The sequence below is a fragment of the Mesocricetus auratus genome, unplaced genomic scaffold (assembly GCF_017639785.1).
Source record: "Mesocricetus auratus isolate SY011 unplaced genomic scaffold, BCM_Maur_2.0 Super-Scaffold_100020, whole genome shotgun sequence".
In the NCBI taxonomy this organism is placed as follows: Eukaryota; Metazoa; Chordata; class Mammalia; order Rodentia; family Cricetidae; genus Mesocricetus; species Mesocricetus auratus.
In genome coordinates, this window is record NW_024429201.1 from 22,168,470 (window position 1) to 22,195,123 (window position 26,654).

General features: G+C 42.0%; 1 protein-coding gene across 2 annotated transcripts; it reads left to right on the plus strand.

The window, feature by feature from the left end:
- Window positions 1-4,478: 4,478 nt before the first annotated feature.
- Hmgcr (3-hydroxy-3-methylglutaryl-CoA reductase) lies at window positions 4,479-26,654 on the plus strand. Of its 2 annotated transcripts, XM_013125158.3 has the most exons (20): window positions 4,479-4,583; window positions 8,861-9,048; window positions 9,451-9,562; window positions 9,813-9,900; window positions 10,911-10,995; window positions 12,263-12,368; window positions 15,037-15,143; window positions 15,255-15,371; window positions 15,880-16,040; window positions 16,155-16,402; window positions 16,501-16,676; window positions 18,596-18,790; window positions 19,302-19,460; window positions 19,594-19,751; window positions 20,482-20,587; window positions 22,312-22,482; window positions 22,804-22,944; window positions 23,317-23,475; window positions 24,148-24,302; window positions 24,654-26,654. In XM_013125158.3, the coding sequence occupies exons 2-20, from the start codon at window positions 8,884-8,886 to the stop codon at window positions 24,706-24,708; spliced, it is 2,664 nt and encodes an 887-aa protein (XP_012980612.1). In that variant the 5' UTR covers window positions 4,479-4,583; window positions 8,861-8,883; the 3' UTR covers window positions 24,709-26,654.

Below are 26,654 nucleotides of genomic sequence, written 5' to 3' on the forward strand. Positions count from 1 at the left end.
ATCCTACAAAGATTGGAGGGAGGAAGCAGAGGGAACAGTGACCAGTGAAACTGGGCAGGGCAGCAGAGGCCTTTGTGAGCATTCTCCTGTAGAGGATTTTGTCCCTGCCCCCCCCCCGCCCCTTTTTCTGAGTCAGGGTCTCATGTAGCCACACTAATTTCAAACTCACTATGGATAATCTTGAACTTCTGACCTTCGTGCCTCTTCACCCCAGAGTGCCGGGGACACACATGTACCACCACACCCCAATTATTTTTTTCCCTTACCTTAAAGAAAGGTGCCATCGATTGATTTCAGTTGGGGAATTTTAAAAGCCAAGAGGCAGGATGTTTAGTGTTGCTACTGAAGAACAATAGATGAGAATTTTAGCCCACACAAAAATGAAATGACATGTTCAGAGGACAGGAGAGTGCATGTTAGCCTCCCTGTGACTTCCTTGCCGTGCATTTATTTCTTTATTTAGCTACACTTAGTTACAGCCGTCTTTATTCGTTGAGCTATCTCTTAGGCTCACTTACCTTTTAAATTTCTTGTTTTTCATAGCACCCCTGACCACCTTCCAGTGCTGAGGACTGAGCCCTGGTTCTGGGTCCTGCGTGTAATAAACAAGCATTTTACCACTAAACCACACACCCCAAACCACCTTTTACATGAATACTTTAAGATTTCTGCCTAGTCAGATTTTCCCATATTTATGCTATTCCACTCTTATGCTCATAATTTTGCCTTTATTACCTAGAATAATTTTCAATCCACTTCCTACCCATTTTTCAAAATATAGCCCAAATAATTTTCTGGGAACCCTATACATACCTCATATAGAGCAGTACCAGGAGAGGACTCAAAATTTGAAAGTTTCCTTTTTAAACTCTACAGTTTGATGATCTAATCTCATAAATCCTTGGTAAATATTTCTTGATCTTCATCAGGAGTGGTAATCTATTACAATATCTACTCAAAATTAAATGTGACCAGTTCATATTACTATATATCTACATTACTATATACTATAGTTACTACTACTACTAAATTAAATAGTATCGTGCAAGACAAAGAGTAACAGAAACTTGAATGCAGCTGGGACCTATGAGAGGAAATAAATACAGCTAACTCTCCACTGGTTTCTACGGATCATCGGAAGCTTGAACAATCAACAGTACACTACAACGTGTATTAGCACAAAGTAGTACACCTTATGTAACACAGAAGAATATAGGAGGTCAGAGCTTGTGCTTGGGAGCCAGCTTCCAGAAGTCACATTTCAGTTTTGCTATTTCTGCTGTGAGAACCCAGGCAGGTTGCTTAGATTTCCTCTTCCTAAGGTTTCGCCACTTGTAAAGTGCAAATTCTGCTAACATCATTCTCACTGGACAGCTGACTATGGGAGTTTTGAATGTACAGCAAAGGCACTTACAACAGTAGCAGAGGCGGGGGGGAGGGAGAGAATGAAGTTTGGCATTGCATGCCTATAAACTCCACCCCTCAAGAGGCAGAGTTCAAGTCATCCTCAGCTTCATAGACAGTTTGAGGCTTGTCTGAGCTACATGAGACCCTGTCTCAAAAACAATAGAGAAATAGAATATTTGTTGCTATAAACAAATAATAATTGTTGCTATTGCAATAGTTTTCTGTCTTTACACATAACTCATACCAAAAAATCAATCTGTAAGGTACTAATTATCAGTTAAACAAACTAGTAGTTCTCTGGAATATGTCCTGAGAATGATACTGGCTGGGGTTGCTTTAAGAATGTAAAATGAGGGCTGGAGAGATGGCTCAGAGGTTAAGAGCACTGTTTGCTCTTCCAGAGGTCCTGAGTTCAATTCCCAGCAACCACATGGTGGCTCAGAACCATCTGTAATGAGACCTGGTGCCCTCTCCTGGCGTGCAGACATACATGGAGGCAGGATATTGTATTCATAATAAATAAATAAATAAATCTTTTTAAAAAAAAAGAATGTAAAATGAGACAATTCCATTACTTCTTTTCTGTGTTGGATCTGGAACCCAGGGCTCAAACACGCTGGGCAAACCTCTACTGCTGAACCATACCCATAGCTCCTCTCTGGTTTTGAGCTCATATGTCCATTGGTGGTCTCAAAAAGTATTTGGGAACAAAATTTTCCAAACCTTGTTTTGTCTTTTGCTGTAACAACTTTGTAATCCTTTCCAAATTTTTAAACAAATATATGGCTTTCCTGTGGAGCCCAGGCTGGCCTCAATCACATGGTCCCCCTTTTCCTAATTTCTCAGTGCTAGGATTACAGGCATATACCACCACATTTGACTTTAAAATTGTATTAGTAACAAGTTGTACCGTTTGTGTTTAGACCTGCAGACTTAAAAATACAAAGACTGTGACAGGATTTCTAGGTTCTCAAACTTATCTATGCCTTGCCATTTCCTTTCTTTCTTTACTTTCTTGTCTCCTTTTCCTTTCCTCTCTTTCTCTCCCTGCCCCCTTTAAGAAATTCTTAGCATTGCCGTCTTTGGCCAGTTTGCTTCAATTTCTTTTTTTACTATGGCAGGTACCATGTGTGTCGTGCTTTTTTGTTTGTTTGTTTTGTTTTTTGAGACAGGGTTTCTCTATATTGTTTCGGAGGCTGTCCTGGAACTCCCTCTGTAGTAGATCAGGCTGGCCTCGAACTCACAGAGATCCGCCTGCCTCTGCCTCCCGAGTGTTGGGATTAAAGGCGTGGGCCACCAACGCCCGGTGTATTGTGCTTGCTGTTAAGTATAAATTATATACTTACAGACCTAATCACCATTCATTGTACATACTTTCTTTTCAGAATGTTTGGTAAAGATATGAACGCAGGTTTTATACTGGGGCAGTGATGTGGATGTGGAATGAAGTCTAAGTTTTCCAACCATTTCAAGATGCTTAGCATTTTCTTTGTGTGAAACGGGAGCAACCCCTATTTTATAACAATTATGAAAGCCGGGTGTTGGTGGTGCATGCCTTTAATCCCAGCAGTCCGGAGGTAGAGGCAGGTGGATCTCTGTGAGGTCGATGCCAGCCTGGTCTACAGAGCTAGTTCCAAGACAGCCTCTAAAGCTACACAGAGAAACCCTGTCTCAAACCCCCCCCCCAAAAAAGAGAGAGACCCTAATGAGATTTTTTTTTTAGTTTATTATGAGTACTTCTGAGTGTGTAGTATAGACTGTGTTTTAAATTTTGAGTTAAAGGAGCTGGAGAGATGGCTCATCAGTTAAGAACACTGTTTGTTCTTTTTCCAGAGGATCCATATTCAGTTTGCAGCACCTACACAGCAGCTTGTGAAAGTCCAGTTCCAGAGGATCCCACGGCCTCTTCTGGCCTCCATGGCCACTGCTCTACACACGAGGCACACAGACAAACGTGTGCATGGGTGGGTGTCTGTGTAGAAGAAAAAGTTACATACCAATTGCTCTCTTTAAGAAGTTTCCACATAAAATAGTAAGACAAGTCACAGACTATTACGGAAATGTCATGGGCGTTCAAAGGAGAGAGATGACACACGTTTGAGAGAATCAGGACAAGGGGGTGGCATATGAATGATCCTTGAGGTATAATTAGGATTTCAAAATTTAAAGTGGGTAGGTATATCCAGGTTAAACTAACATCATAAACAGGGATGTCAAAAGACTCAGTACAAGCGAAGAACCGGTTACTTTGGGCTAGGGCTGTGAAGAGATGGCGCCATACTGGCAATGCCAGGTTCTTCCTAGGTAAAAGGCTGATGATTTAGGAGCGGGTCTGTGGCATAAGAGGAATATTGCTGCAGCAGAAATGCCAGAAGCACTGGAAGATGTAAGCGCCCAAGAGTGGGAAGACCAGTTCGGATAGGTTATTGCAGTTTTCAGTAAGAGATGATAAAGGTCTGCAGCCAGGAGGGCAGAGGGAATTCAGAGAGGACACGGGAGAGGGACTCTTCAGCACGAGTCCAGTGTGTGCGACAGGAGACCTAGCTAGCCAGAGTCACTGGAAGTGATGGGTAAGGCACAGCGGGGTTGGGTTGCACCTCGACGCCACGTTTCATTTCTTAAATTGCTCTCTTTTTTTTTTTTCCAGAGCTCTACTTCTTCCCCCAGATCTCTCTGCTAACTGGGCTTTTCCTTCTCAACCTGGCCCCGCGGTCATCCCCACGCGGCAACTCTGACACGGTGGCCTCGCACGGCCCTCCCACAGGCGGGACCCTCGCAGGTCAGATTCCGAGGCCGCGGCACTCCACCCGCGGGATCCCCTATCGCCCGCGAGGGTGGCGTCCTTGCTGGCGCCCCGCACGGCTCAGGGACCAATAAGAAGGCCGCGATGCTGGACCTCGACCAGCTATTGGTTGGCTCGGCCGTGGTGAGAGATGGTGCGGTGCCCGTTCTCCGCCCGGGGTGCGAGCAGTGGGCGGTTGTTAAGGCGACCGTTCGTGACGTAGGCCGTCAGGCCGAGCAGCCGCCCGGCGATTGGCTAGGCGATCGGACGATCCTTTCTGATTGGCGGCCGCCTGGCGGCTGGAGCGTGCGTAAGCGCAGTTCCTTCCGCCCGAGGCTCCGTTGACTGGAGACGGCGGCTGGGCCGGCTTGGGGACCTCCATTGAGATCCGGAGGTGAGCGGGCAGACTCTGGGGACCGGCCGGGCAGTGGCCGCGGGGCTGGCGGGCGGCGGAGCCCGCGCTCCGCCAGGGCTCACGAGGTGGCTGGGGACCGAGGGGACCGCGAGACGTCCTTGAGGCCCGGCGGCAGGGCGGGGGCCTGGGGATCCGGGGGCCGTCTAGGCCGCTGAGCCAGTGCAGCATCGGGACGTCCGTGGGTCCAGTTCAGAGGGCTGTGTGCCGACCGGGCGGTCACGTCCTTACCGGTAGGACGAGTGTCAGGCAGGGGGGACCGCGGGAGCGGATATTCGTGGAGCCCTGGGGGACAAGTGTTCACGCCCAGGCGTTGCCTTGAAGCAGGACCTCTTTATAGTGATAGAGAAGGTCCCGGTGTAGGCTGCAGATTGACCCAAAGCCAGAATCCGCGTGGAAACGGCAGGTTATGCCTCTCCTAGTGGGCCGGGAGGATGCGAGGTCAGTGCAGGCAAAGCCAGCCCTCAAAAGTCTGTCTCGCTGCCTGTATGTCTTGTCTTTCTCCGAAGGGGCGTAGGCTCATTGATACTCATGTCCTTACTTTGCACTCCTTTTGGAATTACTTGGTTTGAGTGAGGAAGACCGGACCTTGGAGGTTCGCAAGTTAAACAATAGACTTCTGAGGTAGGAGGAGGTTAATGTATCCCATCTTAAGTAGTCATATGGAATATTAACTTACTTGAGGATGTGCCTTTTCGGGCTAGGTTCTGTAAAGCCATAGGAAACCTTTGCTTCTGGTCTTTACTGCTAAGTCTTCGTGTACAATTAGAGCATCTCACAGAGAAGAGACTACATTTGTTTACTTGTGAATTTTAATTTAGGGCAAAGACTCGGATATACTCTGAGGTAGGACTGCACTTTGTGGGCTTGCTTTGTTGTAGTGCCTTTCTAGAATTCGATAAATTTGTCAGGAAGCAGACATGGGAATTTAGTACGTGAAAAGTAGAAAGAAACCATGCATAAACTATCAGATTAACATGAAAACTTGTATGTCATGTCTATTTCAAGGAAAAGTGCGAGCCTGTGGGGGAACATGGCATATATGCACACACTATATTTTGTCTGTATTCTGGGATCAACATTTGTGCTGTTAAACCCATATGAAATTGCTAGTATCTGAAATGGGACTATTTTTTAACTCGCAAAATAGTAGTTCTTTATGGTTGCACTTAATACTTTGGTCAAAGAACTTGAAAAACGAAGAGGAGATGGATTTACTAAGGGGTAATGTATAATGAGGTCGGGTCTAGAACCTGTTTCTAATGGAAGATGACGTTGATCTTGTGTGCTGGTAGGTTAAGAAAGCAGAATGTTACGTCCTAGGGGGATTAAAAGTAGCTGCAGCATAGGTTAGGGTTCTTACCCTCAAGGGACAACATACATATATTAATTAATTTGAGGTCAGTGTAGATACTATTCAATCAAAGATTGGAATGTGTGACATAGGCTGAGTGCACTGGAAGAATCAGAATCCTTTCTGTAATTGGCAGTGCTGGGTGGGTCTAGTCATAGGGTTGGAATTTAAGAATTCCAGCACATTTAGCCAGGCAAGGTCTACAAATGCATGGGTTCAAAGGCCAACCTGGTCTTCAAAGTGATTTGCAGGACAGCCAGAGCTGTTACATGGAGAAACCCTGTCTCGAAAAAAAGAATTCCAGTAAATTTAAAATTTCAAACCTTTGAAGAGTTTGAATGTTTGCTGTATACTTTATTTGGATAGGTAGGCCTAATATACCTTGTTTTAGTTATTTTATTTTATTGTTGCAATACAGCACAAAAGTTATTTACTGAGCTTTTGCAAACTGCCACATAGCCCCACTGGTGTTACCTGGAATTCCTGTGAAGGTGGAAAATGGGGTTCTGTGTCCTGTAAGTGCTTTCCGTAGTCACTGAGACATGGGAGGGCGCTCGTGAGAGGAGAGAGCTTATAATAGTGGCTGCTTTGACTCACCTTTGTAGCACTGCTCAGTTTGTATCTCCAGGTAGGTGCGGCTCGCAGGGTTTGGATTGGGTTTTCTGTAACTTCTCCCTCCCCCATATCAAAAATATACATTTACACCTAGCAGGGAAAAGTGGCAGGATTGAGTGTTTCAGGAAATCAGCTGGATGAAAAATCTGATACACACGCACACACACACACACTCACACTTGTAGGTTTGGGATTACTAATTTGTAGTTAATTGGGGCCGTTCCTAATAGCACTTCAGATTTTAATTCGGCAGAATCAACTTTAATGGTGATGAATACTACTCAGTAGGGAAGAATTCAAGCATTTGGACATGAGGGGGTGGAGACTTGGAAGTGATTTTGACTTAGATTTGAAACTAGTTTATCTTCTGAAATGTTGAAGTCAATCCTTCAGACCAGTTTGCAGTGTTTCTTAGAGAAAAAAAAAGACACGATATGAGAGAAGTCAGTGAACATGCTTGAAGTTTTCATACTCTAAGCCCTGATTAAAAGTATTTTGTAGTTGTCATTTTTCAGATATTTATTGATCAGTGCAAGATGCTGGAAAGGCAAATGGTAAAGTTCACTGTGTAAGACTGAAAAAATGAATAAATATAAATGTCTACTACATCTTTATGCCTTATGAATAATTGCTGTTTTTTCAAAATTGAGACCCACAGTAAGAAACACAAATCCCAGTGGGACTGTCATGAATAATTTCATGACAGGTGAATGTATATAGTACTCACCCCTGCTTCCTGTCTTATCCAGCAACTGCTTTTATGTTATTTTCTATTTTGAATTAATTGATTTCATGATTGAATTAATGTGTTGTGACCACCTTGAAAGCTGTCTGGTATGACTGAAATATAGGGGGAAAATAGAGTGTTTTACTTTAGAGATAATATTTGCTAATTGCTTCACTCTTAAAAACCAAGCCCCTACCCCTCTTTACACACACACACACACACACACACACACACACACCTTGTACATTATTGCCTTCTTTTAACTAATTTTCTTTTACTGTCATCAGTAGATAAGTTACTTTCTTGATGAATATGTTTGACTTCTTGCTGACAGTCAGTGGACTCAATTGTTGGCTTTCGTTTTGCCTTTTGCACTAAATTGTGTGTGTCTGTGTGCACTTGTGTGTGCCGGGGCATGGGTGTGGAGAGAGTACAACCTGCAGAGGTGAGGAACAGTGAGACTTAGATGCAAGTACATTTCCTCACTGAATCGCCTCACAAGCCCTAGTTGTGAAATCCTAATTGTGATTGATTTTTATGGGTAATAGTCTTCATTTTTGTTTTTATGTAAGAAATAAATAAGACCGACAAGTACCTATCCCTGTAGGCCATCGGAAGCTTTGTAAGGTTACTTTTCCAATAGGAATGTCAAAATTATTAATTAGCCAGCAAGCCTGGGAAGAGTGATAGTCATTAGCTCAGTTCTTCTTGCTTATTCTGTTGAGAATCCTTTTGTCAGACAAGTTGTTAGGTTTTTGTTGTTGTTGTTTTGTCTAACGGAGGGCCTTTCCATGAGCTGTGTCTTTTCTCCCTTGTGGGTCTTTGTACATGATACAGACACTCATTTTAGCCAGCCATCAGTTTCTACTGACTTTCCAATCTTGGCTGGCTGTAAAAGTTTAGGAAACTTCCACATCTAACATGTTTGTTGGTCTTCTTGCTCTGTAGTTTGCTGGGAGAAAAGCAGCCATTCTAGCAAAATGCAGCCCCCCTCTTTACTAACGTAGAAGCATCTATCAGAAAAGACTTACAGGGACAGCCACCTTAGGGCAGTTTATTAGTTTATTAGACATTGTGCCAGTGATGTTCTGCCAAGTGTTTTATAGAATAAAATAGTGTAACGGGATCTTGCTTATAAGTCACCATGATTTATGCAAGAAATCAAGAAACTTCATTGATGTTACCTTTTTTTAATTATATGGATGGTGAAGAGGATGTTTATGGGTTTTCTTTTTTATTAACTAGAAAATATGAATACTTGTTTCTCTCATGTTTGCTTTTTTCTTTATTCTGTTCCTTCTTGGTACACATAATTACAAGGGTTATGCTTGAAACTTAAGAAACAATTGCATATAAGTTGGTTGCCAGTTAGTAATAAAAGATTTACACGTTTGAAGAAGTAGCCAGAGTCGTTTTAAAGCAATATTGCAATTACTTCCCAGAAGTATGTGGGACACTGAAATAGTCCTGTGTATAAGATGCTGCACATGGGGCTTACAGCATCCTTTTGTTTTCCTAAAAGTGAGCTGTATGCTAAATGTTCATATGTGGTGTTTCCTCCAGGATCCAGGGACCGAGTGGCTACGATGTTGTCAAGACTTTTCCGTATGCATGGCCTCTTTGTGGCCTCCCACCCCTGGGAAGTTATTGTGGGGACGGTGACACTTACCATCTGTATGATGTCAATGAACATGTTCACTGGCAACAACAAGATCTGTGGTTGGAATTACGAGTGCCCAAAATTTGAAGAGGTTAGTGAGATTCATTTGATTCTGACCAAAGTAAATTATGTTCCAAGCTCTAAAGAATGTCTCCTATTTAGAAAACATATAAGCTAAGAGTTCTGAGTGAAGTCTTAGCTGGTGGGTTTAGCTATTTACATGGTATGGATTGCATTTAAAAATGCTTTTTTTAATACTAGTGAGTGTGGTTGACTGAGAAATACACCTTTTGTAAGGATTATCAGGGAAAAATGGCTGAAGAATTACAGATTGCTTAATAATTGCATTCAATTTTTGATTTCTGTGTTGGCTATTTTGATTTGGTTGTACTATGCTGGCATTTATATTCTTGTGATAATATATAAACCAATGATACAGAATAAAAAGTCTTGCTTTTGAGTACTTCTTTGAAAGCTCTCTTTCTGCCAATAGGACGTATTGAGCAGTGACATCATCATCCTCACCATAACACGGTGCATCGCCATCCTGTACATTTACTTCCAGTTCCAGAACTTACGTCAGCTTGGGTCGAAATATATTTTAGGTAATACTGATTTTCCCCTTTGCATGCTGTCCGACTTGTGATTTGCTGGGGAAATTTCTAAGTGCATAATGCCGATAAGAGTGTTGGGTATTCAGCAGTAGTTCCCAGATTCTCCTTAGTAAATATTCTCAAATCTGAAGCCTCAGTAACATGGAGGAAAGTGAAGTTGTTCTTATCAGAACAGTGTATGAGACTTAATGTTGGCCTTTGTGCAATAAAGAGTTCTGAGTGTTGAATTTTGCCATTTTAGGTATTGCTGGCCTGTTCACAATTTTCTCAAGTTTTGTCTTTAGTACAGTCGTCATTCACTTCTTAGACAAAGAACTGACAGGCTTAAAGTAAGTATTTAAAGCTCAAGTGTATGTTCTTTAAAATATGTTTTAAGAACCTTTATTCCCCGTGTTATAAAGATGATGTGTAAATTTAAAAGTTTAGAAAATATGGAAAATTTTCATGTACTCTTGCTGTTAGCCAGTTTTAACTGTTAACATTTGGCATTCTTTTCCCATTTGTCTCAGACGTATTTTGAGTGTCATACTGTATATGCTGTCTTACATCTTTTTTGCCTGATATCGATCATCTGCATGTTTTCATGTCCTTGGTGTTAAAGTAAATTATTAGTCATGGCTATACAGTATTCTTCTATATGAAGATTTGGTACTTTGTTAATCTAACATTGGATTAAGTTGATTTTTCTTCATAAATATCACAGTGGTTATTATCTTTACAGGCAAGTTTTTGTTCATGTTCACCGTTACCCTAGGAGGTTCTAGGAGGATACATATCAGGAGTATTGAGTGACCTGTGGGTTTACTTACTTGAAAGCTTGGTTTTTTTTTTTTAAACTCTTGCTTTGGGTGGGGGGGGTAGCTTTTTAATACTATTATCACCAATTTGTATATTACACATTTTTCTCAATGTTAATTCAATTATTTTTATAAGCCTAGAATAACATTTTGCTGAAAATACATTGAAAGGTGTCTCTGTATGTTCATTTACATTTTAACATTGTGAAGCTGAGCATAATGGCAATGCCTATAATCCCAGCACTTGGGGGATGGAATCAAGAGGATCATGGGTTCGAGACCAGTTTCAGCTACATAGGGAGTTAGAGATCAGTCTGGGCTTCATGAACCTTTGTCTCAAAAAAGTGGAACAAAATGAACTTCAGCAAGTATTTTGAGCATCTCTTAGCTTCGAGAGTTGCAAAGAATCCTAGCAGAAATGTATGGCCCTCATGGTCACCCAAAGTGTGGTTTGGGAAGAAGGGTTATTGTACAAAGACTTTCCTAATTTGTATTTTCTTTGTAGTAAATGGAACTTGTCTGGTTTTTTTTTTTTCCCCTAGTGAAGCTTTGCCCTTTTTCCTGCTTTTGATTGACCTTTCTAGAGCGAGTGCACTAGCAAAGTTTGCCCTAAGTTCAAACTCTCAGGTGAGTCTTCTTTGTAAGCCTGGAGTGTGATAATGTTCCTCTATGTTTGTTTGCATTTTTAAAAATGAGTTAATGAGCTGTCTTCATTGTTTAAAATTTAACAATTGTCTCAAGCTTTTAGACTTATGTTCTAAGATTCAGTTCCCCTCCTGAAATTACAGTGATTGGATAGAGAATCTACTTGTCAATCACTTAGGGAATAGAGTGAGTGTTTCAGTCACTTTCCTCATTGCTCTGACCAAATACCTGACACGAGCAACTTCCAGAAGAAGGATTTCTTTGACTTACGGCCCCGGGGATCCAGTTCATGATGGTGGGGAAGGCATGCTATTGGGAACTAAAGGCAGTCCAGAAGAAGAGGGGGCACAGGAAGTTGGGCCAGGCTGTGAAACCCCAAGGGCCACACTCTGATCCACTTCTGCCAATGAGGTGCCACACTCAGTCTTCCCAAGAAGCCCCACCTCCTGGGGACCAAGTGCTCAAACACAAGCCTTGGGGGCCATTTCACATTCAAACTGTAGCAGATCTGGTGGACTGGAGTCTCCGGTCACACTTGTTTCTAAATTCCTCAGATTAGTGTTTCCAGTCTTAAGTTTCATCATGATACTCACTAGTGACTTAAAAACCCAACATTGTTTTAGCAACCTTGTATCAAAGCTTTTAATTTTGAGACAAACTGCCTCTTGGTCTATACTGAAGGGTAGTGATCCTCTTGCCTTGGTCAGCTAAGCGCAGGGATTGCAGACATGCACCAACATGCTCTACTTAGAACTTTTTATAATTTTCCTTCAGAGACAGGCATGGAGCCTAATTAGGGCCTTTTGTAGGTTTATCAGGTGCTCAGTCACTGAGCTATCCTCTCCATCTAACTGTCAAGTAGCTGGTGATTCTACCTGAATTATTGGATAATGCTTATGATCATTTGAACATTTTGATAAGAAAATTATCTAGGTTTTATTATACTAATATGACCTCAAAGAATTCTCAATGAAGCTTCTGTCAGTGGGAGTCAGAATATAGAAGGGAAAGGGTTTAATTAATTAGGTGGAATTTAAATGGAATAGTCCTTGGAAGTCTGTCATCAGTGGGAAGGGAGGCAGGGTCCCAATAGGTTCTGCCCCATTTTGCCTCTTGAATGCATCCTGTCTTGTCACATTTGTTCTTTGAGTAGTAAAGTAAGCTTAATGTAGGACACAGAATGCTCTCTATCATTTTAAAGAGTTAACTTGTACTTTACAACCATCAATGTGTTTGGTCTGTGCTTTAGGATGAAGTAAGGGAAAATATAGCTCGTGGAATGGCAATTCTGGGCCCCACATTTACCCTTGATGCTCTTGTGGAATGTCTTGTAATTGGAGTTGGCACCATGTCAGGTTTGTAAACAATTTATATTACAATTAAGTAGGTCATTAAAGGGGAAAATAGAAGGTTTTGGATTTGCATTGTTTATTCTTGTGTTCTGACTTTTTTAAATGATTTAAACGGTAAATATTATTAGTTTGAGAGTATATGGACCTCTGTGTGTGTGGCAAAAATGTAGTAGCTGATTACTGATGTTTTCCACTTTGACTTCCTTCTCTTTCTGTGTTCCACTCTGTGGTGTGTTGAGTTCTGTTGTTGGTTTGTAACTAAGACAGTATTCTAAGGTCTCTCTGGAAACTCCTTGGTATTGCCTAGACTAAATTAGTAACTTGGTTCCTTTATTTTAATGGTCACGTTGGAGGATGCAAAAGTCCATATCTGAGTTAGGGTCATCTAATCAGGTGGTTGGGAAGGTTTAATTAGATACTAAGATACATTTTAGCATGGCTGCAGCACCAGCCTCAACATGCTTCCTCATCCTTAATTGAATACTAGAGAATTAATACTGATATCAAATTACATACAATAAAAATTATGACCTGGTATGGAAATTTGCCAGAACAAATATATCTTGCTATTATGAAGTTTCTTGGTCATTAGACTAGATTTTATGGCTTTCTAATGAAAATTGTGTGTGTGTCCATCCATCCATGTCCTCTGGAGCTGGAGTTAGAGGTGGCTGTGGTATCTGATGTAGGTGTTGGGAACCAAACTCAGGTCCTCTGCAAGAGCAAGAGTCAGTCTAGCTGTGGAGGTATCTACCACTCCAGGCCCTGAGTATCTTACTTCTAGTGGACTAGTTGGTTGTCTTATATTCATTATTTTATTTAATATATAATGTTTCTTTAAATATTTGTTCAACAAGCATTTTTATTCAAGAAAGAAAAAACATGTACTTTTACAATTGTTTTAAAATTTACATGCCTGCTGCTGGGGACTGTTTAGCTCAGTGGTTCAATCTATAGCACAAAATTATTATTTTTATTGTTTACTTTAAATTCACTTTTGGAGACTACGGAGATGTCTCAGAGGGCAACACACTTGTGCAAGCATGAGAACCTGAGTCAGAATCTATGGAACCTGTGATAACATGTCTGCCTTCAGTGCTCCTATGATATAGGAGAATTTCCAGTTGAAGGTCCAACTAGCCTGGCATAAGCTGTGGACCTCAAAGAGATTGTCTCCAAGGACATAGACAAAAGGAGAGTTTTACACATGCCTTGTGGCACGCGTGCCCCCATAATCATGCATACTTTTAAAAATTACCTTCTGAAAGGTATGACTTTGAGTTTTAATGAAGATACCACGTTACCACTACTAAACTAAAATGTTGATCAGGTGGTAACACAGTTCCCTGATTTTCTTCAAACAGAAGAGTGTATGTGATGTTAAAGATAGGAAATTACAGGTCTTGAAAAAAAGGCTGCTTATTTGAATCTGATACTGAAAGCAGCAGGGTTGATGCCTTGTCTTGAAGTGATTAGAGAAATGAACACAAGAATTGGATGTGTAGTTGCACAAGCCACTGAAGGCATTTATATTTGTGTAGAAATAGGATGTGACATAAAATTAGGGAGTAACTCCACTGCCACCACCTGTTTTGCACAGTGTTAGGGGTTGATCCAGGAGCTTATATATACATGCTTTGACACATTCTACCACTGAGCTGTAACTGTGTCTGGAAGTAACTCTTTGAAAAAGCCAGTGCAAAAGAAAAAGGTTAGGTTGAGTGTAGCTCAGTGGTAGCACTTTGTATGCCCATGGTTATGAGAGAAAAAAATATGGAATTTAAAAAAATACAATGTGTGCTTTTGCTCAGATGATCTCATATGTAAGAAATAAAACATACTTTGAGTTTTTATATTAGCTTTTCTAATTAGTTTTTATTAGGGGACTTGTTTCTTAATTTATATTCAACACAATTTTTTGTTTTAATCTGAGCGTAAGAGTAGGAGTTGGTGATCTTAATTTCTTTTTGGGCCTCTTCAGTTCTGGTACCTTCTATTTGACATTACCAAATCGCCTCTGAAACATTTTGTGGTGAAATGTTTGTTAGTTTTTCATCTTAATTTCTTAATGTTGTGCATTGATTGTATCATTTTTCATGCAGGTCAACGAAATAAAACTCTTCAAGTACATCAGGAGGCTCTATAGGGGTCTTATGGGAATTCAAACTTAGTGATATGCAGGGGCTATTTTCAATACTATATCAGAAAGGCATAGCTGCTTATGGACACACTCTTTGACAAATTGCCCTGGATACAGAGGTGAATTGCTTTTGTGATAATAAGTGAATCTAGGTGAGTAGTGTAGATTGCAGGGATGAAGCTCTTCTGTAGAGTAGCTGGTCCTCTAGCTTCTTGTCTTAGCCAATGGTACCACTTTATAAAAGAATTGGGAACACATTTGTTGACCAGATGCATTAAACACTCGTATTATGTATAGAATTGTAATATTGGGGACACAGGCAAAGTCGAGGTCTGTGTCCTAGAGAGAGTAAAGAGTTTCTTAGCTGCTGTTCCTGAAGCCTTAATATCATCATTGAGTTGCTAGTTTCCAGGAAATGGCAAAGGACTTAATGTAGTCAAACTCGCCTGCCTGTGGGAAGAACCTTTAAGATAAATGGTGTGCCAAAAGTGCATACTTTACCAGCTGTGTGTGTCACTGCTCTCTACCCAGGGGTGCGCCAGCTGGAGATCATGTGCTGCTTTGGCTGCATGTCTGTGCTTGCCAACTACTTCGTGTTCATGACGTTCTTCCCAGCGTGTGTGTCCCTGGTCCTAGAGGTAAGAATGGTTTTCCTGGTGGCATTAGTTAAGAAGAGTATTATTTCTTATTCTGTCACTTCACCTAAATCAGCTGTGTATCTCCTAATGCAATGCTGACTTACTTTGTAGCTTTCTCGGGAAAGCCGAGAGGGTCGTCCAATTTGGCAGCTCAGCCATTTTGCCAGAGTTTTGGAAGAAGAAGAAAATAAACCGAACCCTGTAACCCAAAGGGTCAAGATGATTATGGTAATGGCATTTTTCTTGTCTAGTATTTATAATCTCAATGTTTCTTATGCTTTGGGTAGTTGGGGACTTTTTGTGTTTTTAGTTTCCTGTCTTGTTTATATAATATTTGGGTCTTTCAGTTATATTCCTCTCTTTTTTCTGAATTTGTTCTTCGTTTCTTTGAAGTTCTGGGGCTTTAGTGTATTGTTTCGAGACAGTGTCTCACTAGATAGCCAAGACTGGCTTTAAACTTGAAATCCTCCTGCCTCAGCCTCCTAAGTTCGGGGATTCCAGATGTATGCGCTATGCCCCTCAGGCCTCCTAGTGCTTGTTCTTCTTGCTCCCCTCTCTCTTGAAAGCCTATTCTTTGGACTGTTTGAAGGGTGATGGGGACACTGCTTTTGAGTCACATAACAAACTGGCAGCTTTCTTAGTATGAGAAGGTGAGGCCAAGGAAGCTAGTGTGTTTTATGGACTTGGGAGAGAGAAAGCAGAGGGTGCACAGTTAATTGAAAATTTGTTCCTTCAGTCTTTAGGCTTGGTTCTTGTTCATGCTCACAGTCGCTGGATAGCTGATCCTTCCCCTCAGAACAGCACAACAGAACATTCTAAAGTTTCCTTGGGACTAGATGAAGATGTGTCCAAGAGAATTGAACCAAGTGTTTCTCTCTGGCAGTTTTATCTCTCCAAGTAAGTTGACTGAACGACTGAACCCCATAGTATACTGCAGTCTTCCAAGGTTGTGCTGTGACTTTCTATTTCTGACCTGGCCTGTTAATTGTTAATATGCTTGCTCTCACCCAGGATGATCAGCATGGACATTGAACAAGTGGTTACCCTGAGCTTAGCTTTCCTGTTGGCTGTCAAGTACATTTTCTTTGAACAAGCAGAGACAGAATCTACGCTGTCTTTAAAAAATCCTATCACGTCTCCTGTTGCGACCCCAAAGAAAGCTCCAGACAACTGTTGCAGACGGGAGCCTGTGCTCTCGAGAAGGAATGAGAAGCTTTCGTCAGTTGAGGAGGAGCCTGGGGTGAACCAAGATAGAAAAGGTATCTTGCTGTTCTCTTGGTTTCAGTTCTCCTGTCTGAGGGTGTATCCTGAAGCTGAGTTCATTTCAGAGTGATGTTGTCTTTTTATGTCTCCACAGTTGAGGTTATAAAACCATTAGTGGCAGAAACTGAGAGCACAAGCAGAGCTACATTCGTGCTTGGCGCCTCTGGGGGCTGCTCTCCAGTGGCACTGGGGACACAGGAGCCTGAAATTGAACTTCCCAGTGAGCCTCGACCTAATGAAGAATGTCTGCAGATACTGGAGAGTGCCGAGGTGAGGGCGGGGATGTGCATTCACACTCGGGTATTTATTTTTGTTTTTACCTGTTTTTAATCAAAGGAAGTAAAAGCTAGTACTGCCGGGGCCCACCAAGTTGTAGTCACTGTGTTACATGCCTTATCAACAACTGTCTTTATCCCCTACAGCCTTTGGGGGCATTTTCTCCATCTTTCAGATGAGCGGCCCAGGCTCAAGAGGCTTTAGTAATATCTCCAGGATATTTACCATTGAGGAAACTAAAGTTTGGAGCGGGGACTGAGGTTTTCTGGTTCCAGAATCAAAACTTGTGGTGTGTTGCTGCTTCTTATAGAGATGAGGTGCTTTGTCCCCTCTATCTGTGTTGGAACATGGACTGGGCTTCCCAGAACAGTTTTGTTTTGTGCTTTTCCTCCTGGAGCTTTGGACACTATGTTCTGCCATTCATACTTCCAGCCATATCTGCATAGTCTAACTAACTCTTTGAATAGAGATTATGTTTTCCTGGTCTGCATAGTGCTACGTAGTAAGACTTGTCTCAGAAATCTTTTTTTCATGTTTGGTAAGATATAGTTCTATTCTACCCTCACTTTATTAAGATATAATTGACAGAGGTAATTAGATTTATTTAAAATGCCCCATTTCTTTATGAATAATTAACATATTCAAGCTAATATCATCTACTGTCCATTAGGCCTTGAGAACTTGTCCATTCTGTGTAACTGAGACTTGATACCAGTATTTGGTTAAGCATCCCATTCTTTCCTTCCTGGCTGTTGGCAGCCATGATGCTTATGTACTTTTATAAGTCTATTGTACACTCCACGTATGAAAGCATGGGGCCTTTTGAGTTTTCCTCTTACTGTTCTTGTACTTGAGCTCTCTTGAGAGTTGGTATCCTCAACTCTTTAAGGGCCATAGCTTGTACACACAAAAACATTACTATATAATGTACATATTGCCTATGCCTTTGTAGCAAGTATGTATTGACTGATTTTCGTTGATGAGTGCATGAGCATGTAAGCTTACAATGTGGGCAGGCCCACAGCAGAGTAGGGGAGCTGGGCACAGGTCAAGGTTTAGTTCTGGGTACTGTTCTTTTCTGAAGCGAATAGGGCAGTTCCCAAGGTTGATATAAACGTCATAGTCATCTGTAGTAGGCCCATGTTGTAGCACCAGTCTGTAGTGGCCTGACTTTGGCGGGTGGGGGCTACAGTTGGCTCCAGCTGATTTGCCTGGTTTGTACCTGAGAGGAGGAGTGTGGGTTGAGAAACAGCAGGTAAAGATACTAAGGAAAAGACAGAGACACAGAATAGAGTCAGGAGGGGCAATCCAATGAATACTGAACACGCCAAGTTTATTCTTCAACATTCTTAAATACCCCAACCAAAAAGAGGAAAAAGGCAAAAGACTTCTTTATTATGATTAAAGGAAGAAATAGACTTTCTTCCTTAATTCTCCAAACATTGGTAACCATGCGTCAGACTACATCTCTCCTTATCTGACCTTGAGGGTTAAGAGTAATCACACCTTAAAACAAGTTTCTTGTTATTTCCATAAGACATCCACACCTTAGACCAAACATCCTACGGTTTGTTTTGTTTTGTTTTTCAAGACAGGGCTTCTCTGTGTAGCTTTGTAGACCAGGTTGACCTCAAACTCACAGAGATCTGCCTGCCTCTGCCTCTTGAGTGCTGGGACTAAAGGCCTGCGCCACCACTGTTTGGCTAGGTCTTAGGATTTTAACTTTGGAAGAGTAAGAATAGTTTTGAACTCTCTGACCTTAAGCCAAGATGAAGCGAAGCCATTTATTTTATGGGCTCCAACAGTCATCGTAGCAGCTCTGCACTGTGTTCTTTGAGCTTTGTTGTCTTCGTCTTGTGAGCTGCAGTTGCTCACTCTTCTGTCCTCTCCTTCCCACTGTCTCATTTCTTCAGAAAGGTGCAAAGTTCCTGAGCGATGCAGAGATCATCCAGTTGGTCAATGCCAAGCACATCCCGGCCTACAAATTGGAAACTCTAATGGAAACTCATGAACGTGGTGTATCTATTCGCCGGCAGCTCCTCTCCACAAAGCTTCCAGAGCCTTCTTCTCTACAGTACCTGCCTTATAGAGATTATAATTATTCCCTGGTATGTTATTTGATTGATTAAGGAGGACTTGCTTTATAGCTTGACCTACCTCCTCTCCCCCCCGCTACTTTTTAAATGTTTCTCATGTTTTTATTGTCATTGCTGTAAGAGTCCAACAGGTTAAAGTTTTTGTTTTCCAGACAGGTTTCTCTGTGTAGCCTTGGCTATTTTGGAACAGTGTCTATAGACCAGGCTGGCCTTGAGCTCAGAGATCTGCATGCCTCTGCCTCCAAAGTGTTTGGATCAAGGGCATGCACCACCATGCCCAACCAGCCTAAATGTTTTTAAAGAAGAAATTTTGCGTGGGTTTCGGCTTAGTGATAGAATGCTTGCCTCACATTGATGAGGCCCTGGGTTTGATCCCCAGCACCATAACAACATAAAGAATGCATTACAATACTGTTGGACTGTTCTGTAGGATTAAGTGAAGAATTGTTAGTGATAGGGCCTGAGATGAGCTGTTGTCCATTACAATGTGGGTTTTCATGTGCTACCCACCTGTGTTTCTTAGGTGATGGGAGCTTGCTGTGAGAATGTGATCGGATACATGCCCATCCCTGTCGGAGTGGCAGGGCCTCTGTGCCTGGATGGGAAAGAGTACCAGGTTCCAATGGCAACAACGGAAGGCTGTCTGGTGGCCAGCACCAACAGAGGCTGCAGGGCAATAGGTGTAAGTTGGATTTTGTTTACTTTCAAATATAAGACAGTCTGGGCAGGGTATGGAAATGGAGACAGATTTGGAGACAATCAAAAGAGGCTGAAGTGTTTTCTGGATTAATATGTTCCCATAATCCTCTGCTTAGCTTGGTGGAGGTGCCAGCAGCCGGGTCCTTGCAGATGGGATGACCCGAGGCCCAGTGGTGCGTCTTCCTCGTGCTTGTGATTCTGCAGAAGTGAAGGCCTGGCTTGAAACACCCGAAGGGTTTGCAGTGATAAAGGAAGCCTTCGATAGCACCAGCAGGTGTGGAAACTATGCTTGTTTTTTGTGATAGCCAAAGCTGTTGTTGATATAGTGCCTGTTACAATAACTAACATGGCACTGTCATGTTTCCATTCATTTAGTAATTGTTCTTGGTTAGGGTGGATATTGATTCAGATGAATTACACCATAGAAATAATTTTTTTAAAGCTTGGTGAGATGGCTCAGCAGGAATGAGCCTGATGGCCCGAGTTCAGTTCCTTATTCCCACTCGGAAGCAGCAATTGTAAAAGACAGGAGCTTATACATTTGATTAGACTTACTTTGTCCCATAGAAGGGTTTTCTGGCCGTGCTGGTATAGTTATAGGTTTACTTTGGGTGAAACCCTTAAAATCACACAGAAGCACAATCAGTAGATGTCATCTTCCGTACGGTTCAAGTTAATGTGTTTGCTCTTATTTGGACTTAAGAGCAGTAAGACGTTAGTCCACTTTCTAGTCAGTGTCTGTGAATGAGACTCAGCTATTAGCCTTCATTTGTCTAAAGAAAAAGTACTTCATACTGAAGTAGAGTTAAAATAAAATTTCTTGCCAGACAGTGGTGACACACACCTTTAATCACTGCACTCAGGAGGCAGAGGCAAGCAAAGTTCGAGGCCAGCCTAATCTACAGAGCTAGGACAGCCAGGGATACACAGAGAAACCCTGTCTTGAAAAAAATAAGCAATGAAATTTCTCATCTTGGATTAAAATAAAAACCTTATGTTTACAGATTCGCACGTCTACAGAAGCTTCATGTGACTATGGCAGGGCGCAACCTGTACATCCGTTTCCAGTCCAAGACGGGGGATGCCATGGGGATGAACATGATTTCCAAGGTAAGCATAGATTCACTGTATCTGAAAGGATGGATGCACCCAGAACTCACTGCATGGCCCAGGCTGGCCTTAAACTTATGCAATTCTTGTGTCTTTGCTTTCTTGAGTGCTGGGATTACTACTGTGCACTACCATACCCTGTCATATTTTTTATTGATATACTATGTCCATATAGTACATGCTTAAAGGATTAGTTGCTTTTACATGTTTATTAAAAGCTTAATATTGCTTGATATAGTTTGGTTTGGTGGTGTTTTTATTTGTCTTTTTTTAATTAGTTTTTTAAAAATGTGTGTGGATGTTTTGTCTACATATATGTCTGTGCACCATATGCGTGCCTAGTGTCCACAGAGGCCAGATTCCTCTGGAATTGGAGTTTCCTTCAGTTGTAAGCCACCAGTGGGTGTTAGGAATTAGACCTATGGCCTCAGGATGAGCAGCCGGGGCTCTTAACTGCACTGTTTAGATTTCACATTGTCTGTGCTGTAAATGTACTCACATGGCAGGAGGGCTCTGGGGTTAACACTTGAGAACTTTTTCTAGTAATTCCCTCTCCCCAATGAGGAGTGGCGCCGAGGGTGTGCGGTTCAGTGTAGGAGGAAGTCTGATACCACCATTAAACATGTGCCTTATTAGAGGCGCATACAGATGAGGTAATAAAAGGGCAGTTTACCACACCGCTAACCACACCCACTTTAGGCAGGACTAAAGACGTATACGGCTGGACGTAAAGACGTATACGTACGTAGGCGGAACTACGTCACTAGCCATGCAGTGCAGAGCAGAGTGCAGGTTGGTGCGTGGGCCCCAGGGCAGTTCCTGAGCGTGCCCCTCCACACTGCAAAAGAGCTTCGTCCCAGGTCATGAGACTGACCTTTTCTAGCTTTCGCTCTTTTTCTGTTTTTGGTGACAGGGTTTTATTGTAACCCTGGCTAGCCTGGGGCACATATCGTGGTCCAGGCTGACCTGCACCTCATGGTCAGTTTTCTTGTCTCTGACTAATTGCTGTGATTAGAGGAAGGCATTACCGTACTCAGAAACACTTTCAGATACTAATCATATATGGTTTGTTTGTATAATCATTCATTTTGTTTCCTGACACATTTTTGTATGGTGTACATTTTGCTGATAACTTTTTGCCAGTGACAAAAAATATTAAAATCATCTGGCCGAGCTACAGGTTGTGTTTATAGAGATTATTCAGAAAAGAGGAAAATAATAAATGTCATAAGTTTTAGAAATTCTCAATAAATAGTATGGTGGTTCCTCAACAGCTTGAAAATAGAATTCTGTGCCATCTCCCAATTTTACTTTTGGAATTGAAAAGCACGGCCTCAAAGAGATTTGCACACTCATGTTCACAGTAGCATTGTTCACACTGGCCAGTAGGCAGAAGTAGCCTAACTGCTGATTGGGTAATACGGGGACAAGTAGGAGATGTGCTCAGGTGGAACATTATTCTAAGTGAAATCGCCAGTTACAAAATACTCTATGGTTCCTGAGCTAACCAGAGTCATCAAGTTCATGGACACCAGTAGAATGGTATTGGGCTAGCGGGGTACAGATGGGGAACTATTTTTAACAGGCTGTGGAGCATTAGCATTATCAGGTAAAGGGAGTTCTGGACATTAGCTACATGATTGGATGCACTGAATGACTGCACTTAGAGATAGGCAACGTGGTCAGAATCTGTCACACATTTTGTTTGCTTTACTTCTTCCTAGGGCACAGAGAAAGCACTTGTGAAGCTTCAGGAGTTCTTTCCTGAAATGCAGATTCTGGCAGTTAGCGGTAACTACTGCACTGACAAGAAACCTGCTGCCGTAAACTGGATCGAAGGAAGAGGAAAGACAGTTGTGTGTGAAGCTGTCATTCCAGCCAGGGTGGTGAGAGAAGTGAGTTTGGGATGTATGCCTGCTTTAATGGGGGTCTCTAATTGCGATGGGACCAGGTGTGGTGACGCCCGACTGATCCCAGCTCCATGGAGTCAGAGGCAGTGTGGGCTACAAATGCCTTTAGTCAGATGACACTCCTAGGGCTATGCTTTCCATTAAAATAATTGCTTTCTTTTTGATGCCCATCTGCATGGGCATTCTTGGGACACTTAAATGGGGTCACATCTACACCCTTGCTTCCTAGAGGTACAGAGAGGTAAATGTGAGTGTGTCTTGCTTGATTCTCCCGGGGGAGTATGTAAAATGTGCACACTGCTCTAGGTATTAAAGACGACTACGGAAGCTATGATTGACGTAAACATTAACAAGAATCTGGTGGGTTCTGCCATGGCTGGGAGCATAGGCGGCTACAATGCCCATGCAGCAAACATCGTCACTGCCATCTACATTGCATGTGGCCAGGTAAGCTTGCCAGTTCCTGTTGTGTGGTATTTGGATTGTGTTCTGATAAAGCTTGCTTGGAGTTGGAAGGCAGAGCTAGCTACTAGCTAACCATAGAGGTTTGGAGGATTGTAGAGAGGAGACAGGAAGTAGTAAGGTGGGCCTGAGAGAATCTTGTCCCCTTTTGGATGGAGGAAGGGAAGAGGTAGGAAGCAACTGATGGCTGCTCCTTGTTCTCTGGTCTTTCAGGTTCTTACCCCAATATTGACTCCTTGATTTGTATTGTTAAAGATTAGTTAGATTAATGCTTCAGGTTAGCACTGTGCTTTCTGCTCTGTTCGGAGTAAAAGTGAAAGAACTATATACTTAGTATTTTTCCTTTTCCACGCTCAGGATGCAGCACAGAATGTGGGGAGTTCAAACTGTATTACTTTAATGGAAGCAAGTGGTCCCACGAATGAAGACTTGTATATCAGCTGCACCATGCCATCTATAGAGATAGGAACCGTGGGTGGTGGGACCAACCTCCTACCGCAGCAGGCCTGTCTGCAGGTATGTGTCTTACACACAACATAGTGGCCTCAGGCCTAGCTCTGACTCCAAGTTGTTCTGGCTTATTTCTCTTTCTTACTAACTAAAACACACTTGGGAAAGAGCGTTTATTTCATCTTTTATATCTAGGGCAGGAACCTGGAGGCAGTAGGGACCATGGAAGAATGCTGCTTATTGGCTTGTTCCTAGCCTCTCATTCAGCTATTGATGTTTTATGGGGCTGAATCCTTCATCAATTAGCAATTAATACCTGTGTGCATGCCCACAGGCCAAACTGCTGGAGGCCATTTATCATGTGAGGTTCCCTCTTCCTAGATGTAAAAGTTGATAACTAAGTTTAACCATCACACCAGGGATACTGTGTGTCTACCTGACATCTTATCACTCTACTCTGTGTTTTAGCTGATCTTTTGCTCTTGCTTCCTACCAGTCTAATCTAGTATATCCAAGTAAGTGTAGGGTTCTGAAAAAATATGTATTTGCACATGTGTGTGTGTGTGTGTATGGTTTGGGTATGTGTGCCTAATAAGTCATGAGATTAATTAATCAAATAAGTGCATAGTGCCAGTCAGTTTGTGGATGTTAGTGGCCTGACATTACCTACCACTTCTAATGGAGTCTAGTTCTGCTCTGTGTCTTATAGTAATCTTCTATGTTGGTCTCTGATTACAGATGCTAGGTGTTCAAGGAGCGTGCAAAGACAATCCTGGAGAAAATGCACGGCAGCTTGCCCGAATTGTGTGTGGTACTGTAATGGCTGGGGAGTTGTCCTTGATGGCAGCATTGGCAGCAGGACATCTTGTCAGAAGTCACATGGTTCACAACAGGTAAGATTAAAGTTTTATAATCCTGGATGGTTTAAGCCCAAGCTCTGGAATCCAGATTTTTAAACAAACTCTACCAGGTGTAGTGGCATGAACGTAAGATGCAAACTCTGGGTATGTAGAGAGGTGGATCTTGTGGGCTCACTGAGTGGCCAGCCCATCCTACTTGGCAAGTTGCAGGCCTTGTCTCAAAGGGTAGGTGGTACCTGAGGGATGACATCCAGTGTTGTCTTTTGGCCTAAACACATGCATACACCCATGCACACCCATGTACATATGCATGCACACATACACCCCCAGCCCCCAATTTTTCATTAACATTTTCTGTATTACTAATTAGTCTTTTTCTGACAGATCGAAGATAAATTTACAAGATCTGCAAGGAACATGCACCAAGAAGGCAGCTTGAGCAGCCTGACAGTATTGAACTGAAACACGGGCATTGGGTTCTCAAGGACTAACATGAAATCTGTGAATTAAAAATCTCAATGCAGTGTCTTGTGGAAGATGAATGGACGTGATCAGTGAGATGCCTGCTTGGTTTCTGGCTCTTTCAGAGACGTCTGAGGTCCTTTGTTCAGAGACTCCTCAGATCTGGAAACAGTGTGGTCCTTCCCACGCTGTGTTCTGAAAAGATCTCATGTGGATGTTGTGCTCTGAGCACCACAGATGTGATTTGCAGCTCGTTTCTGAAATGATGGAGTTCATGGTGATCAGTGTGAGACTGGCCTCTCCCAGCAGGTTGAAAATGGAGTTTTAAATTATACTGTAGCTGACAGAACTTCTGATTTTATATTTATTTAGTCTGAGTTGTAGAACTTTGCAATCTAAGTTTATTTTTTGTAAACTAATAATTCTTTTGGTGCTGGTCTATTGATTTTGGGGGTAAGCAACATTATTCTTCAGAAGGGGACCTACTTCTTCATGGGAAGAATTACTTTTATTCTCAAACTACAGAACAATGTGCTAAGCAGTGCAAAGTCATTCTCATGAAGAAAACAGTCACTGCATTTATCTCTGTAGGCCTTTGTTCAGAGAGGCCTCGTCTAGATTTTTGCCAGCTAGGCTACTGCATGTCTTAGTGTCAGTCAGGCTTTAGGAAAGTGCCATGCTCTGCACTAAAGATATCAGAGCTCTTGGTGTTATTTAGACAAGAATATAAGCAATTCGGACCTCTCAGAATGTGGGAATGCAGTTTTGAAAGAAAAACGACCATTTCTCTAAGCCAACTTTCTTTGAAGACATTTTAACTTATTTAGCTGAATTCTAGATTTTTTGATAAACAATCGAATCTGTATATGTTGTAATAAAGTGTCTTATGCTAGGAGTTTATTGAAAGTGTTTTAAGAAATAAAAGAACTCAAATTTACACTGATAAAATACTCTAGCTTGGGCCAGAGAAGACAGTGCTCATTAGCGTTGTCCAGGAAACCCTGGCTTGCTTGCCAAGCCTAATGAAGGGAAAGTCAGCTTGCAGAGCCAATGACGGAGCCACATGAATGGCCCTGGAGCTGTGTGCCTTGTTCCTGTGGCCAGGAGCTTGGTGACTGAGTCATTTATGGGCTCCTTTGATAGACCCATAAAAGCTCTTAACTTCCTCAGGGGGTCAGCAGAGTTGTTGAATCTTAATTTTTTTTAATGTACCGGTTTTGTATAAATAATAAAGAGCTCCTTATTTTGTATTCTATCTAATGCTTCAAGTTTAGTCTTGGGAAGCTGACATCTCATGTAGAAGATGGACTCTGAAAGACATTCCAAGAGTGCAGCGGCATCATGGGAGCTTCTTAGTGATTGTGTGTCAGTATTATTGTGGAAGATTGACTTTGCTTTTGTATGTGAAGTTTCAGATTGCTCCTCTTGTGACTTTTTAGCCAGTAACATTTTATTTACCTGAGCTTGTCATGGAAGTGACAGTGAAAAGTATTGAGTGTTCGTGCTGGTGACTGTAACCAATGTCATCTTGCTAAAAATTCATGTTTTGTACAATTACTAAATTGTATACATTTTGTTATAGAATACTTTTTCCAGTTGAGTAAATTATGAAAGGAAGTTAACATTGACAAGTGTAAGCAGTGGCTTTTTTAAAATGAAGGACTAACCCTAAGCCCGAGGCCCGGAAGTTAGCAAAGTCTGGCAGAGTGGTAAACTGTCCTGCGGGGCCATCTAATCGTCTTCTCCATTACACTCTGTAACTTTGCAGCATTGGTGACGGCCAGTGTAGTGTTTCATTGATCGGAAGACTTATACTTAAAGGGTTTGATGGGTTCAGATCCATAACCTCAGTCACATTGTCTTTGATATCAGCTGGGGAGAGTTAAGAGGAAGGGAAAATAAAGTTCAGATAGCCAAAACACA